The sequence below is a fragment of the Oncorhynchus keta genome, chromosome 28 (assembly GCF_023373465.1).
Source record: "Oncorhynchus keta strain PuntledgeMale-10-30-2019 chromosome 28, Oket_V2, whole genome shotgun sequence".
Classification (NCBI taxonomy): Eukaryota; Metazoa; Chordata; class Actinopteri; order Salmoniformes; family Salmonidae; genus Oncorhynchus; species Oncorhynchus keta.
The window spans coordinates 5326737-5342835 of record NC_068448.1 but is presented as its reverse complement, the minus strand read 5'-3'; the positions used below and the strand labels follow the sequence as shown (position 1 = coordinate 5342835).

Here is a 16099-nt window from a genome sequence, read left to right as displayed (position 1 = left end):
GGGAAACCAGTTTGAGTCTCCCAAAGATTTGAGACTGGGACGGAGGTTCACCTTCCAGCAGGACAATGACCCTAAGCATACTGCTAAAGCAACACTTGAGTGGTTTAAGGGGAAACATTTAGATGTCTTGGAATGGCCTAGTCAAAGCCCAGACGTCAATCCAATTGAGAATCTGTTATATGAATTAAAGATGGCTCTACACCAGCGGAACCTATCCAACTTGAAGGAGCTGGAGCAGATTTGCCTTGAAGAATGTGCAAAAATCCCAGTGGCTAGATGTGCCGAGCTTATAGAGATGTACCCCAAGAGACTTGCAGCTGTAATTGCTACAAAAGGTGGCTCTACAAAGTATTGACTTTGGGGGGTGAATAGTTACGCACGCTCAAGTTTTCTGTGTTTTTTTTGTCGTATTCCTTGTTTGTTTCACAAGAACAAATATTTTGCATCTTCAAAGTGGTAGGCATGTTGTGTAAATTAAATGATACAAACCCACCCCCAAAAAAATCAATTTTATTTCCAGGTTGTACGGCAACAAAATAGGAAAAATACCAAGGTGGGTGAATACTTTGGCAAGACTCTGTAGATGTTTACACCTTGATAAGAAACATTATCATGGCCACTGAGCGAGTAAAACCATTTAAAAATATACAAATAAACAGGAAAATAAATAACCATACATGTATAAAGGTAATGAACGATTGAATTTGCTAAACCGAACCTCCAATCACTGAAGCAGGTCATCAACACACCACTGTCACTGTTTTCATGTTACTATGACAACAACGTTTTCTACCCAATCAGCTTTGAGTCCTTCCTCATAACCTCATAACATGAATTACGACTTCCCAGTTGTTTCTACATGTGAGCATCACTGTCAACAACATCATGTCTTGTCGACTCCTGCGGTCACTGTCAAGAAAATGAACATAGAAGTTAGCACAAATGTATCTGGGACAAGGCTGCACAATCACCATCATCATCATCATCATCATCATGAGCATCACAACAGTCACCTATCATCATCGTTGACATGACTATGTTCACTGTTTCATTGTTGAGAGACTCATGACCCATGTCCTCTCTTTGTTTCAGTGTTGAGACTCATGACCCATGTCCTCTCTTTGTTTCAGTGTTGAGACTCATGACCCATGTCCTCTCTTTGTTTCAGTGTTGAGACTCATGACCCATGTCCTCTCTTTGTTTCAGTGTTGAGAGACTCATGACCCATGTCCTCTCTTTGTTTCAGTGTTGAGAGACTCATGACCCATGTCCTCTCTTTGTTTCAGTGTTGAGAGACTCATGACCCATGTCCTCTCTTTGTTTCAGTGTTGAGACTCATGACCCATGTCCTCTCTTTGTTTCAGTGTTGAGACTCATGACCCATGTCCTCTCTTTTTCAGTTTCATTGTTGAGAGACTCATGACCCATGTCCTCTCTTTGTTTCAGTGTTGAGACTCATGACCCATGTCCTCTCTTTGTTTCAGTGTTGAGACTCATGACCCATGTCCTCTCTTTGTTTCAGTGTTGAGACTCATGACCCATGTCCTCTCTTTGTTTCAGTGTTGAGACTCATGACCCATGTCCTCTCTTTGTTTCAGTGTTGAGAGACTCATGACCCATGTCCTCTCTTTGTTTCAGTGTTGAGACTCATGACCCATGTCCTCTCTTTGTTTCAGTGTTGAGACTCATGACCCATGTCCTCTCTTTGTTTCAGTGTTGAGACTCATGACCCATGTCCTCTCTTTGTTTCAGTGTTGAGACTCATGACCCATGTCCTCTCTTTGTTTCAGTGTTGAGACTCATGACCCATGTCCTCTCTTTGTTTCAGTGTTGAGACTCATGACCCATGTCCTCTCTTTGTTTCAGTGTTGAGAGACTCATGACCCATGTCCTCTCTTTGTTTCAGTGTTGAGACTCAGGACCCATGTCCTCTCTTTGTTTCAGTGTTGAGACTCATGACCCATGTCCTCTCTTGTTTCAGTGTTGAGACTCATGACCCATGTCTTGTTTCAGTGTCTCCTCCTGCATTTCTCCATAAGGTCACGACCTGGTGTGATCTTAGATGACCTTTCACCTCTCACCCTCGATCTCGGCTACAGCCGATTGGCTCCTATAGTACACACAGAATGTGGCAACAGCTGAGCGGAAACACTCCACACATGCACTGGTCATAAACAGGTACATTTACTGACACGCCCACGTCACCTGACCTGTAAATCCCTGACACCTGTCTTACACCTGTACACAGTCCTCCAATAGCACCGCCCCCTCAACCTTCTTCTCTCAACTCCCCTTGTCTCCCCTTCCCACAGAGGGACAAGGGTACACTTATAGTATACACTGCTGTCTCCAAGCACCCTTTAATTTACTTCAAACAGGAGGATAAGAGTTGAGTACCATGGTTCATTTTCTTTCTTCACCTAGCTGGTGGAGCCCCCTGCTGTACTGGTGGAGGTAGTGTAGCTAGATTACGTTACATTATACGGTAGTCTCATACTCCATAACCTCCTTGGGTTTGCTCAGACTGCGGTATTGGATCCTGGGCGTGACCAGGGAGGTGTTCTCCAGGACCAGGATGGTCTTCCGCAGCCGCCTGTCGATGAAGTGAGCATCCCAGGCAGGGTACCTTTTTCTGGGAAGGTCTATCCGGATCACTGGCCCCTCTGTCCTGAGGGGCCAAGGGGCCAGGGCCGGAGAGGTAGTGGCGGTGGATCTAACCTGGAACACAGCTAGATCTCCTGGTACCACCTCGCCCCGATCCGCACCTGCAGTCCTAGTTAGAGTCCTAGGGGGGCTGGTGACCACGTCTGGAGGGGGGAGGGGTGATGCCTCGGCTGGGGTCACACAGGACTCCACCATCAACCCCCCGTCCTCCACACACCCCCCCCACTGAGCCGCGGACACCGGCCCGTCAGGGTGCAGGAGACAATAATACCCCAACATGAAGAAGATCCCCAGAGCGTAGCTACAAACCACCACACACACCACGACGAGGGCGTAAAAGTCCGAGGTGTTCGGCCCGCGGTAAAGATACCACGCCGCGACGAGGGACACGTTCTCTACCAGAGTCACCGTGTGATAGAGCCACATCCTGAAGCGAGCGCGGCCCTCCTTGACGTTGAACCAGCAGAAGATGTAGACGATGCCCACTACCATGTTATAGATGATCTCCTCCCACTTGGACATGCAGAAGTCTGTCTCCCCCTGGATGATCCAGAACGTCATGAGGCACCAGTGGCTCACGATGAAGATACCGAAGTAGAGCTGCAACACAGAGACGTCGACGTCAAAAAAAAAAATGAAAAAACAACAGCTCAACGGTTGCAAAAAGTCACGTAACTTCCTGAAAATTCCCAGGTTTTTCCCCAAATCCCACTTAGAGGGAATAAACAGGAAATCCAGACTCCTCTAAACCAAGAAATGGGAATTTGTGGAAAGTTACCAGAATTTTGCAACCGTACCCAGCAAGAACTTGAAAATAACCTGCAATTAATGATAACTTTGTTTAAATGATAGAAACATACACCTTTCTCAGTGCATGTTCTGTGTGGTGTGTAAACCTTTTACCTGGAACACAGAGGCGAACAGGGCGAAGGCGATGGTCCTGGCCCCGATGGTGAAGAAGTGCCACAGCATCTGGACAATCACAGCCTTGTAGGACATCGGGAGCTTGTCATCTCTGGAGTCCCTCAGAGTCTTCTGGTAGGACGCTATTATCCAGGCCAGAGAGACCAAGGAGGCTGAGGCAGAGAGACCTGGAGAGAGTGGGGAAGAGATATGAGAGAGAGAGATTTGAGAAAGAAAGGTGTTTGAGACACCATCTGGTAGGATGCTATCTTCCAGGCCAGAGAGACTAGAGAAGCGAGGCAGAGAGACCTGGAGAGAGTGGGGAAGAGATATGAGAGAGAGATTTGAGAAAGAAAGGTGTTTGAGACACCATCTGGTAGGATGCTATCATCCAGGCCAGAGAGACTAGAGAAGCGAGGCAGAGAAACCAACAGATGGGGACAGAGAGGGATGAGTGGTACGGAGGATGTACATTCTTTACATGACTGGACTCTGTTGTTTTTATATAACTGCCTGTACTACGGTTCCTCAATTCTGTCCTCAGAAACACACATTACATAACCTCATCGAAGTAGACCAGACCAGCGAGCCCTCATGCTCAGCCTAAATAAAGTAGACTAACCCAGCCTAGACTAACCCAGCCTAGACTAACCTAGTCTAGACTACGCCAGTCTAGACTACCCCAGTCAATACTACCCCAGTCTATAGTACCCCAGTCTATACTACCCCAGTCTATACCACCCCAGTCTATACTACCCCAGTCTATACTACCCCAGTCTATACTACCCCAGTCTATACCACCCCAGTCTATACTACCCAGTCTATAGTACCCCAGTCTATACTACCCCAGTCTATAGTACCCCAGTCTATACCACCCCAGTCTATACCACCCCAGTCTATACTACCCCAGTCTATACTACCCCAGTCTATACTACCCCAGTCTATACTACCCCAGTCTATACTACCCCAGTCTATACCACCCCAGTCTATAGTACCCCAGTCTATACCACCCCAGTCTATACTACCCCAGTCTATACCACCCCAGTCTATACCACCCCAGTCTATACCACCCCAGTCTATACTACCCTCTGTTTGATTAAAGCAGAATCATGATCGTTATACAGTGCATGCACACACACTCTCTCTCTCTCTCTCACACACACACACACACACACACACACACACACACACACACACACACACACACACACACACACACACACACACACACACACACACACACACACACACACACACACACACACACACACACTTGATCTGACAGAATTGGAAGAGTTTGCTTTGGATTTTTCTAAAAGGCCTGATGTCTGTTGTCATCATCTACTAATTAAAATTACATTAAAAGACCCCTTTTATAATTTTAGAGTGTTGCTGCTGTTACATTTTTCATGCCTTTAGACGGGATTCATTACTAATTGGACATGAGATTAAATTATTAACATTTTTGCTAAATTAATATTTAATTAAGTTAAATGAGGTCTTCCGTCTCGCTGCTTTTGAGTCTCCTGCTATGGTCTTATTAACATGTCTAATATGTTAATTAATCCCGTTCTTCTCCAGAATGAATAATAGGTCTCATGTTCTCAGGCTCCAACAGACTCTTTAACAGAGACAGAGGCACACAAACAACTTTTAAAATTATAACATTTGTGAATTCGTTCAAAGTTATGAGAGAAAATAAGAAGATAACATGGGAATCCTTTAACAGTGTGTGTGTGTGTGTGTGTGTGTGTGTGTGTGTGTGTGTGTGTGTGTGTGTGTGTGTGTGTGTGTGTGTGTGTGTGTGTGTGTGTGTGTGTGTGTGTGTGTGTGTGTGTGTGTGTGTGATCTTGCAGCTCTGTCATTTCTTCAGGAATCTGTTGGTCTGTTTTCAGATCTATCAGAAATCAGGATAAGATCCAGACGCAGACAGCTAGAGTCACAGATGTTTATTGACCCAAACAGGGGGCAGGCAAAAGACAGGTCGAGGGCAGGCAGAGGTCTGTAATCCTGTGCAGAGTCAATAAGGTACAGAACAGCAGGCAGGCTCGGGGTCAGGGCAGGCAGAGGTCTGTAATCCTGTGCAGAGTCAAAAAGGTACAGAACAGCAGGCAGGCTCGGGGTCAGGGCAGGCAGAGGTCTGTAATCCTGGGCAGAGTCAATAAGGTACAGAACAGCAGGCAGGCTCGGGGTCAGGGCAGGCAGAGGTCTGTAATCCTGGGCAGAGTCAATAAGGTACAGAACAGCAGGCAGGCTCGGGGTCAGGGCAGGCAGAGGTCTGTAATCCTGTGCAGAGTCAATAAGGTACAGAACAGCAGGCAGGCTCGGGGTCAGGGCAGGCAGAGGTCTGTAATCCTGTGCAGAGTCAATAAGGTACAGAACAGCAGGCAGGCTCGGGGTCAGGGCAGGCAGAGGTCTGTAATCCTGTGCAGAGTCAATAAGGTACAGAACAGCAGGCAGGCTCGGGGTCAGGGCAGGCAGAGGTCTGTAATCCTGTGCAGAGTCAAAAAGGTACAGAACAGCAGGCAGGCTCGGGGTCAGGGCAGGCAGAGGTCTGTAATCCTGGGCAGAGTCAATAAGGTACAGAACAGCAGGCAGGCTCGGGGTCAGGGCAGGCAGAGGTTTGTAAATGGGTCAGAGTCAGGCAGGTACAGAACGGCAGGCAGGCTCGGGGTCAGGGTAGGCAGAATGGTCAGAACTGGGGGAAACTAGGAAACAGACTTGAGAAAGCAGGGAGACGGGTAAACACGCTGGTAAGACCTGACAAGAAAAACTGTCAATAGACAAATAGAGAACACAGGTATAAATACACTGGGGATAATGATCAGGGTGTGACAATATCAGGTGAATCAACTCTGTAGCACCTTAAGATATCTGTCATTCTGTTGTCTTTGTGTGTATGTTTGTTCAGCTCCTTGTTCCAGGAGGTTTAGATTATTAGAAGGATTGCTAGATTAGACATTTCCAGACCCACACACACACCAACTTTGACCGAGGTCACAGAGAACTAAAAATAATTTTCACACAGAAAGCCAGTAAAACGTTTCAACTCACAACCTAGACAAATCTAAGGTAAGTTTAGGTCTTCCTCAAGGCTCTGTTTTCAGACCTCTTCTGTTATCACCTTGTACTGTAGGCCTCTTAGTGATGTTGTTCGGGACCACAGCGTCGATTTTCCTCAGCTACTTGGTCTATACACAACTGTACATTTCAATGAAACATTGTGAATCTTCCCTTTCGCCTGGACTGGTGGTAATACAGAAACATTTGTCATTCAGCTGTGGCACCACTGTTGTACCCACCAAGATGACTGTTCCGTTATGGTTATGTGTCACTGCTAAAATGATAACTTACAGTGGGGCAAAAAAGTATTTAGTCAGCCACCAATTGTGCAAGTTCTCCCACTTAAAAATATGAGAGAGGCCTGTAATTTTCATCATATGTACACTTCAACTACGACAGACAAAATGAGAAAAAGAAAATCCTACAATGTGATTTTCTGGATTTTTTTCCATCTCATTTTGTCTGTCATAGTTGAAGTGTACCTATAAATGATGTAGCAGTGAATCGGTTTAGGTCTTTAGGTCTTATCTGACCAACAGAACATAAGTATGTAATGTTGGTGATGTTCTGTCAGAGGCCAAAGAAATATCCTGTGGAGTACCGCAATTTAGGGCCTCTCTTGTTTCTTATACACGTTAGCTTCTTGGTGACAGGGGGCAGTATTTTCACGTCCGGATGAAGTGCATACCCAAATTCAACTGCCTGCTACTCATCCCCAGAAGATAAGATATGCATATTATGAGTGGATTTGGATAGAAAACACTCTGAAGTTTCTAAAACTGTTTGAATCATATCTGTGAGTATAACATAACTTATTTAGCAGCCGAAACCCCGAGGACAAACCATTCAGATTGACCCCAAAACAATTCACTCTCTTTTCAATGGGTTTTCATTGGGAATCCAAATTTCTAAGGGACCTTCTTGCAGTTCCTATCTCTTCCACTGGATGTCAACAGTCTTTAGAAAGTGGTTGAGGTTTTTCCTTTGTGTAATGAAGAAGTACAGCCATCTTGAACGAGGGTCACTTGAAGTGTACTGTTAGATAGAGGCGCGTGACCAGAAATCTACATTTGTTTTCCTCCTGTATTGAACACAGATCATCCCGTCTTCAATTTTATCGATTATTTACGTAAAAAAATACCTAAAGTTGTATTACAAAAGTAGCTTGAAATGTTTTGTCAAAGTTTACAGGTAACTTTTGAGATATTTTGTAGTCACATTGTGAAGTTGGAACCAATGTTTTTCTGGATCAAACGCGCCAAATAAATTGACATTTTGGATATATTTCGACGGAATTAATCGAACAAAAGGACCATTTGTGATGTTTATGGGACATATTGGAGTGCCAACAAAAGAAGCTCGTCAAAGGTAAGGCATGAATTATATATTGATTTCTGCATTTTGTGTCGCGCCCGCAAGGTTGAAATATGCTTTTCTCTCTTTGTTTACGGAGATGCTATCCTCAGATAATAGCATCGTTTGCTTTTGCCGAAAAGCCTTTTTGAAATCTGACGCATTGGCTGGATTCACAACAAGTGTAGCTTTAATTTGTTATCTTGCACGTGTGATTTAAATGAAAGTTTGATTTTTATAGTAATTTATTTGAATTTGTCGCTCTGCATTTTCCCTGGCTTTTGTTCAGGTGGGACGCTACCCCAGAGAGGTTAAGGATATGCCAGATACAGTAAACCCCTGCTTTATACTGATGACTCAGCCATACTGGTATCAGGGACGGACACAGTTTACATAGAGGAGACCCTGAGTAAAGGTATTGCATTTCGTTACAGATTGGTTGTCTGAATATTTTCGATTTTGTTTGGAACAAAACATAGATTGCTTAGGGCTGACGAGATAGCGGTAAACTGTGCAGGCAAGGAGATTGAATCTAAAACAAGTGAATCTAAAACAAGTGAATCTAAAACAAGTGAATCTAAAACAAGTGAATCTAAAACAAGTGAATCTAAAACAAGTGAATCTAAAACAAGTGATTCTAAAACAAGTGATTCTAAAACAAGTGAATCTAAAACAAGTGAATCTAAAACAAGTGAATCTAAAACAAGTGAATCTAAAACAAGTGAATCTAAAACAAGTGATTCTAAAACAAGTGAATCTAAAGCAAGTGAATCTAAAGCAAGTTAATCTAAAACAAGTGATTCTAAAACAAGTGAATCTTGGTGTGTCCCAATATCAATTCCTTTCTGGAGACCGATCATTGCTGCTAAAATTATTTCTAAAATGGCAAACAAATGTAAATGTTTGTATCGTTAACGCTAGATATTTTAACATTAAAGTTAAGAAACTGCTTGTCTCAACCTTGACTCAGACCCCCAGGACCCAAATAATGTCATCAGGTATATGCTGAATGGCCCCCACCCCCTGGACCCAAATAATGTTATAAGGTATATGCTGAATGCCTCACCTCCCAGGACCCAAATAATGTTATCAGGTATATGCTGAATGCCCCCCCCAGGACCCAATAATATTATCTGGTATATGCTGAATGTCCCCCCACCCCCACCCGCTCTAGGACACACATAATGTTATCTGGTATATTCTGAATGTCCCCCTTGGCTGACACACATAATGTTATCTGGTATATTCTGAATGTCCCCCTTAGGAACAAATGTTATCTGGTATATTTTGAATGTCCCCCTTAGGACACACATAATGTTATCTGGTATATTCTGAATGTCCCCAGAGAGTTAGGACACACATAATGTTATCTGGTTATGCTGAATGTCCCATACTGGTAGGGACACACATAATGTTATCTGGTATATTCTGAATGTCCCCCATTAGGACACACATAATGTTATCTGGTATATTCTGAATGTCCCCCTTAGGACACACATAATGTTGTCTGGTATATTCTGAATGTCTCCAAGGACACACATAATGTTATCTGGTATATTCTGAATGTCCCCCTTAGTGAACACATAATGTTATCTGGTATATTCTGAATGTCCCCAAGGACCCACATAGGGGTACAGGAGTTCCGGGAGGTGGGCTTGTTGCCTTGGAGTCCAGAGTGGACCCACTTAAACGTAATCATATGTTTAACATCTTAAATGATTGATCCCCCAGATTACGTGAAAAACCACATTGATATGGTCTGTAACCAACACAGTCACAATACCAGAGCTGAGATGTTATGTCTTGTAAAATCCCAAGTGCATACAGTATTGAGCATGTTTTTCCATACAGGCATTTGTCTATGGAATAGCCTTCCCTTAGAGATCAAGCAAAGAACAAAGTAGAAATAGCTTTAAAAAACAGGCAAACGTTTTCATTTGGCCAAGTTTGTCTTCAGTAAGAGAACTCTTCACTGCCCCCTACTGCTGGTCGGGTGTATTGATTTGAAGGATCGGGTATGACGTGCAATTAATAGATTGTTTTAATGTGAAATGAATTATAGTAGATTTTTTGATTTTTTTTTGAAGTTAGGGAAAAATTACAGTGAATAGTGTCACCTTTTAGGACGTCGATTATAAATGAATGTATTTATGGCGGTTTGCAATTTTCTCTCGTCTTTTAATCATTATATGTGTTATTATTATTTTTTACCGTCGAGGATCACTATGGAAACAAGCGTGTTAATGAATACTTTCAGGTGATATCCTCTGGGTCCACATTCTGTTGTATATGTCAAAATAAATTCAATTCAATAGAACTAATTATTAATGATATTATTTATTCCACATTATCCCACTCTTTTTTTTTTTTTTTTTTTGGGGGGGATTTTGTCAATGTCAGTCTGTCATTGTCATATTAACATCTCCATCAGTGTCATCAATATTTTCCTTCCAAATTGTCCCTCTAATCTTCTGCCTTTGTATGCTGACAGACTTTTGGCGCTATGCTCTGTGCTGCGATGTTTGATTCAATTAAGATTGGCTCTGCTCGTCGTGCTCAGTCCAAGGATGGCGTTGTCGTGTGTGTGTGTGTGTGTGTGTGTGTGTGTGTGTGTGTGTGTGTGTGTGTGTGTGTGTGTGTGTGCAGTGCATTAGGAAAGTAATTCAGGCCCCTTGCCTTTTTCCACATTTTGTTACGTTAAATCCTTATTTTAAAGTTATGAAATATTTTTTTCTCCTCATCAATCTACACACAATAACCTATAATGACAAAGTGAAAGCAGGTTTTAAAAATAAAAAAACTGAAATACCTTATTTACATAGGTATTCAGACCCTTTGCTATGAACTCAGGTGCATCCTGTTTCCATTGATCATCCTTGAGATGTTTCTACAACTTGATTGGAGTCCACCTGCGGTAAATTCAATTGATTTGACATGATTTGGAAAATGGACACACCTGTCTATATAAAGGTCCCACAGTTGACAGTGCATGTCAGAGCAAAAACCAAGCCACGAGGTCAAAGGAATCAAACTCCAAGCTGTAGTGACGCCACAACACTGCAGTGCCTGAGACCACTGCGTCACTCTGACTCCATGGTTTTTAAATGGAGGAAGTTTGGAACCACCAAAACTCTTCCTAGAGCTGGTCGCCAAACTGAGCTCCTGGGAGCTCTACAACATATTCAACAAGACTCCTGGGAGCTCTACAACATATTCAACAAGACTCCTGGGAGCTCTACAACATATTCAACAAGACTCCTGGGAGCTCTACAACATGCCTTGCCTGGTTCACCAATTACTTTGCAGACAGAGTTCAGTGTGTCAAATCGGAGGGCATGCTGTCCGGTCCTCTGGCAGTCTCTATGGGGGTGCCACAGGGTTCAATTCTCGGGCCGACTCTTTTCTCTGTATATATCAATGATGTTGCTCTTGCTGCGGGCGATTCCCTGATCCACCTCTACGCAGACGACACCATTCTATATACTTTCGGCCCGTCATTGGACGCTGTGCTATCTAACCTCCAAACGAGCTTCAATGCCATACAGCACTCCTTCCGTGGCCTCCAACTGCTCTTAAACGCGAGTAAAACCAAATGCATGCTTTTCAACCGATCGCTGCCTGCACCCGCATGCCCGACTAGCATCACCACCCTGGATGGTTCCGACCTTGAATATGTGGACATCTATAAGTACCTAGGTGTCTGGCTAGACTGCAAACTCTCCTTCCAGACTCACATCAAACATCTCCAATCTAAAATCAAATCAAGAGTCGGCTTTCTATTCCGCAACAAAGCCTCCTTCACTCACGCCGCCAAGCTTACCCTAGTAAAACTGACTATCCTACCGATCCTCGACTTCGGCGATGTCATCTACAAAATGGCTTCCAACACTCTACTCAGCAAACTGGATGCAGTCTATCACAGTGCCATCCGTTTTCTCACTAAAGCACCTTATACCACCCACCACTGCGACTTGTATGCTCTAGTCGGCTGGCCCTCACTACATATTCGTCGCCAGACCCACTGGCTCCAGGTCATCTACAAGTCCATGCTAGGTAAAGCTCCGCCTTATCTCATTTCACTGGTCACGATGGCAACACCCATCCGTAGCACGCGCTCCAGCAGGTGTATCTCACTGATCATCCCTAAAGCCAACACCTCATTTGGCCGCCTTTCATTCCAGTACTCTGCTGCCTGTGACTGGAACGAACTGCAAAAATCGCTGAAGTTGGAGACTTTTATCTCCCTCACCAACTTCAAACATCTGCTATCTGAGCAGCTAACCGATCGCTGCAGCTGTACATAGTCTATTGGTAAATAGCCCACCCATTTTCACCTACCTCATTCCCATACTGTTTTTATACTGTTTTTTATTTATTTACTTTTCTGCTCTTTTGCACACCAATATCTCTACCTGTACATGACCATCTGATCATTTATCACTCCAGTGTTAATCTGCAAAATTGTATTATTCGCCTACCTCCTCATGCCTTTTGCACACATTGTATATAGACTGCCCATTTTTTTCTACTGTGTTATTGACTTGTTAATTGTTTACTCCATGTGTAACTCTGTGTTGTCTGTTCACACTGCTATGCTTTATCTTGGCCAGGTCGCAGTTGCAAATGAGAACTTGTTCTCAACTAGCCTACCTGGTTAAATAAAGGTGAAATAAAAAAATTAAAATTAAAATATTCAACAAGACTCCTGGGAGCTCTACAACATATTCAACAAGACTCCTGGGAGCTCTACAACATATTCAAAAAGACTCCTGGGAACTGCAGAGAGAGAAAAAAACCTTGATTTTTGCCAAAATGACCTGAATGGACTATTCCTATCAAGAACAAACTTCTAACAAAACAAAATCTACAGAAGAAACACAGTGGAACCTGGAAATAACATCCAGCACAAAAACTGAGTTCGGTCTGAACCTACTTCTGAAGGCTAAAATTCAAAGACGGTAATCTCTAGGTGATTTTTATTATATGAAGATTAATAAATAAGGCTACTACGCTGCCGAGCTGCTAGGACAGAATGGACCCGGCGGAAACTTCAATTAGCAGTGAGAAGTGTGAAGTGAGAGGTATGAAAAAACTTCAGCCTAACAATGGCAGGAGAATTTAACAGCAGACCATCCCCTGGCACAGTGCTATATTAACCAGACCATCCCCTGGCACAGTGCTATATTAACCAGACCATCCCCTGGCACAGTGCTATATTAACCAGACCATCCCCTGGCACAGTGCTATATTAACCCATCCCCTGGCACAGTGCATCCCATCCCCTGGCACAGTGCTATATTAACTAGACCATCCCCTGGCACAGTGCTATATTAACCAGACCATCCCCTGGCACAGTGCTATATTAACTAGACCATCCCCTGGCACAGTGCTATATTAACTAGACCATCCCCTGGCACAGTGCTATATTAACTAGACCATCCCCTGGCACAGTGCTATATTAACTAGACCATCCCCTGGCACAGTGCTATATTAACCAGACCATCCCCTGGCACAGTGCTATATTAACTAGACCATCCCCTGGCACAGTGCTATATTAACTAGACCATCCCCTGGCACAGTGCTATATTAACTAGACCATCCCCTGGCACAGTGCTATATTAACTAGACAGTGCATCCCCATGGCACAGTGCTATATTAACCAGACCATCCCCTGGCACAGTGCTATATTAACCCATCCCCTGACCATCCCCTGGCACAGTGCTATATTAACTAGACCATCCCCTGGCACAGTGCTATATTAACTAGACCATCCCCTGGCACAGTGCTATATTAACCAGACCATCCCCTGGCACAGTGCTATATTAACCAGACCATCCCCTGGCACAGTGCTATATTAACCAGACCATCCCCTGGCACAGTGCTATATTAACTAGACCATCCCCTGGCACAGTGCTATATTAACTAGACCATCCCCTGGCACAGTGCTATATTAACCAGACCATCCCCTGGCACAGTGCTATATTAACCAGACCATCCCCTGGCACAGTGCTATATTAACTAGACCATCCCCTGGCACAGTGCTATATTAACTAGACCATCCCCTGACACAGTGCTATATTAACTAGACCATCCCCTGGCACAGTGCTATATTAACCAGACCATCCCCTGGCACAGTGCTATATTAACCAGACCATCCCCTGGCACAGTGCTATATTAACTAGACCATCCCCTGGCACAGTGCTATATTAACTAGACCATCCCCTGGCACAGTGCTATATTAACCAGACCATCCCCTGGCACAGTAATATATTAACTAGACCATCCCCTGGTACAGTGCTATATTAACTAGACCATCCCCTGGCACAGTGCTATATTAACTAGACCATCCCCTGGCACAGTGCTATATTAACCAGACCATCCCCTGGCACAGTGCTATATTAACCAGACCAACCCCTGGCACAGTGCTATATTAACCAGACCATCCCCTGGCACAGTGCTATATTAACCAGACCATCCCCTGGCACAGTGCTATATTAACCAGACCATCCCCTGGCACAGTGCTATATTAACCAGACCATCCCCTGGCACAGTGCTATATTAACCAGACCATCCCCTGGCACAGTGCTATATTAACCAGACCATCCCCTGGCACAGTGCTATATTAACCAGACCATCCCCTGGCACAGTGCTATATTAACCAGACCATCCCCTGGCACAGTGCTATATTAACCAGACCATCCCCTGGCACAGTGCTATATTAACTAGACCATCCCCTGGCACAGTGCTATATTAACCAGACCATCCCCTGGCACAGTGCTATATTAACTAGACCACCGTCCTTCTGTAGCTCAGTTGGTAGAGCATGGCGCTTGTAACGCCAGGGTAGTGGGTTCGATTCCCGGGACCACCCATACGTAGAATGTATGCACACATGACTGTAAGTCGCTTTGGATAAAAGCGTCTGCTAAATGGCATATATTATTATTATTATTATATATTATCCCCTGGCACAGTGCTATATTAACCAGACCATCCCCTGGCACAGTGCTATATTAACCAGACCATCTATGCTATAAGAGCACACTACCCCTATGTCAAGAGAGGGTATTGGCCCACGGTGGAAACTCACAATACTGAGGAAATGTAAACAACCTCTGTCAACGTGTACAAGTCTGGGACAGTAGTGGTGCATTCTGGGACGGTAATGGTGCAGTCTGGGACAGTAGTGGTGCATTCTGGGACGGTAATGGTGCAGTCTGGGACAGTAGTGGTGCATTCTGGGACGGTAATGGTGCAGTCTGGGTCAGTAGTGGTGCAGTCTGGGACAGTATTGGTGCAGTCTGGGACAGTAATGGTGCAGTCTGGGACAGTAATGGTGCAGACAGTAATGGTGCAGTCTGGGACAGTAATGGTGCAGTCTGGGACGGTAGTGGTGCAGTCTGGGACAGTAATGGTGCAGTCTGGGACAGTAGTGGTGCAGTCTGGGACGGTAATGGTGCAGTCTGGGACAGTAATGGTGCAGTCTGGGACAGTAGTGGTGCAGTCTGGGACGGTAGTGGTGCAGTCTGGGACGGTAATGGTGCAGTCTGGGACAGTTATGGTGCAGTCTGGGACAGTAATGGTGCAGTCTGGGACAGTAATGGTGCAGTCTGGGACAGTAGTGGTGCAGTCTGGGACAGTTATGGTGCAGTCTGGGACAGTAATGGTGCAGTCTGGGACAGTAATGGTGCAGTCTGGGACAGCAATGGTGCAGACAGTAATGGTGCAGTCTGGGACAGTTATGGTGCAGTCTGGGACAGCAATGGTGCAGTCTGGGACAGTAGTGGTGCAGTCTGGGACAGTAATGGTGCAGTCTGGGGCAGTAATGGTGCAGACAGTAATGGTGCAGTCTGGGACAGTAATGGTGCAGTCTGGGACAGTAGTGGTGCAGTCTGGGACAGTAATGGTGCAGTCTGGGACAGTAATGGTGCAGTCTGGGACAGTAATGGTGCAGTCTGGGACAGCAATGGTGCAGACAGTAATGGTGCAGTCTGGGACAGTAGTGGCGCAGTCTGGGACAGTAGTGGTGCAGTCTGGGACAGTAGTGGTGCAGTCTGGGACAGTAATGGTGCAGTCTGGGACAGCAATGGTGCAGTCTGGGACAGTAGTGGTGCAG

At 44.8% G+C, this 16099-nt stretch overlaps 1 protein-coding gene across 1 annotated transcript in view; it reads right to left on the bottom strand.

Annotated features, from left to right (window-relative positions):
• Positions 1-1419: 1419 nt before the first annotated feature.
• Positions 1420-16099, bottom strand: part of xkr7b (XK, Kell blood group complex subunit-related family, member 7b) — a 161381-nt gene continuing 146701 nt past the window's right edge. Inside the window, exons 3-4 of the mRNA XM_052484504.1 lie at positions 3568-3755; positions 1420-3264 (exon numbers count right to left, since the gene is read on the bottom strand). Of these exons, the coding sequence (XP_052340464.1) occupies positions 2479-3264; positions 3568-3755 (974 nt within the window). The 3' untranslated portion in view covers positions 1420-2478. The remainder of the gene's footprint in view (positions 3265-3567; positions 3756-16099) is intronic.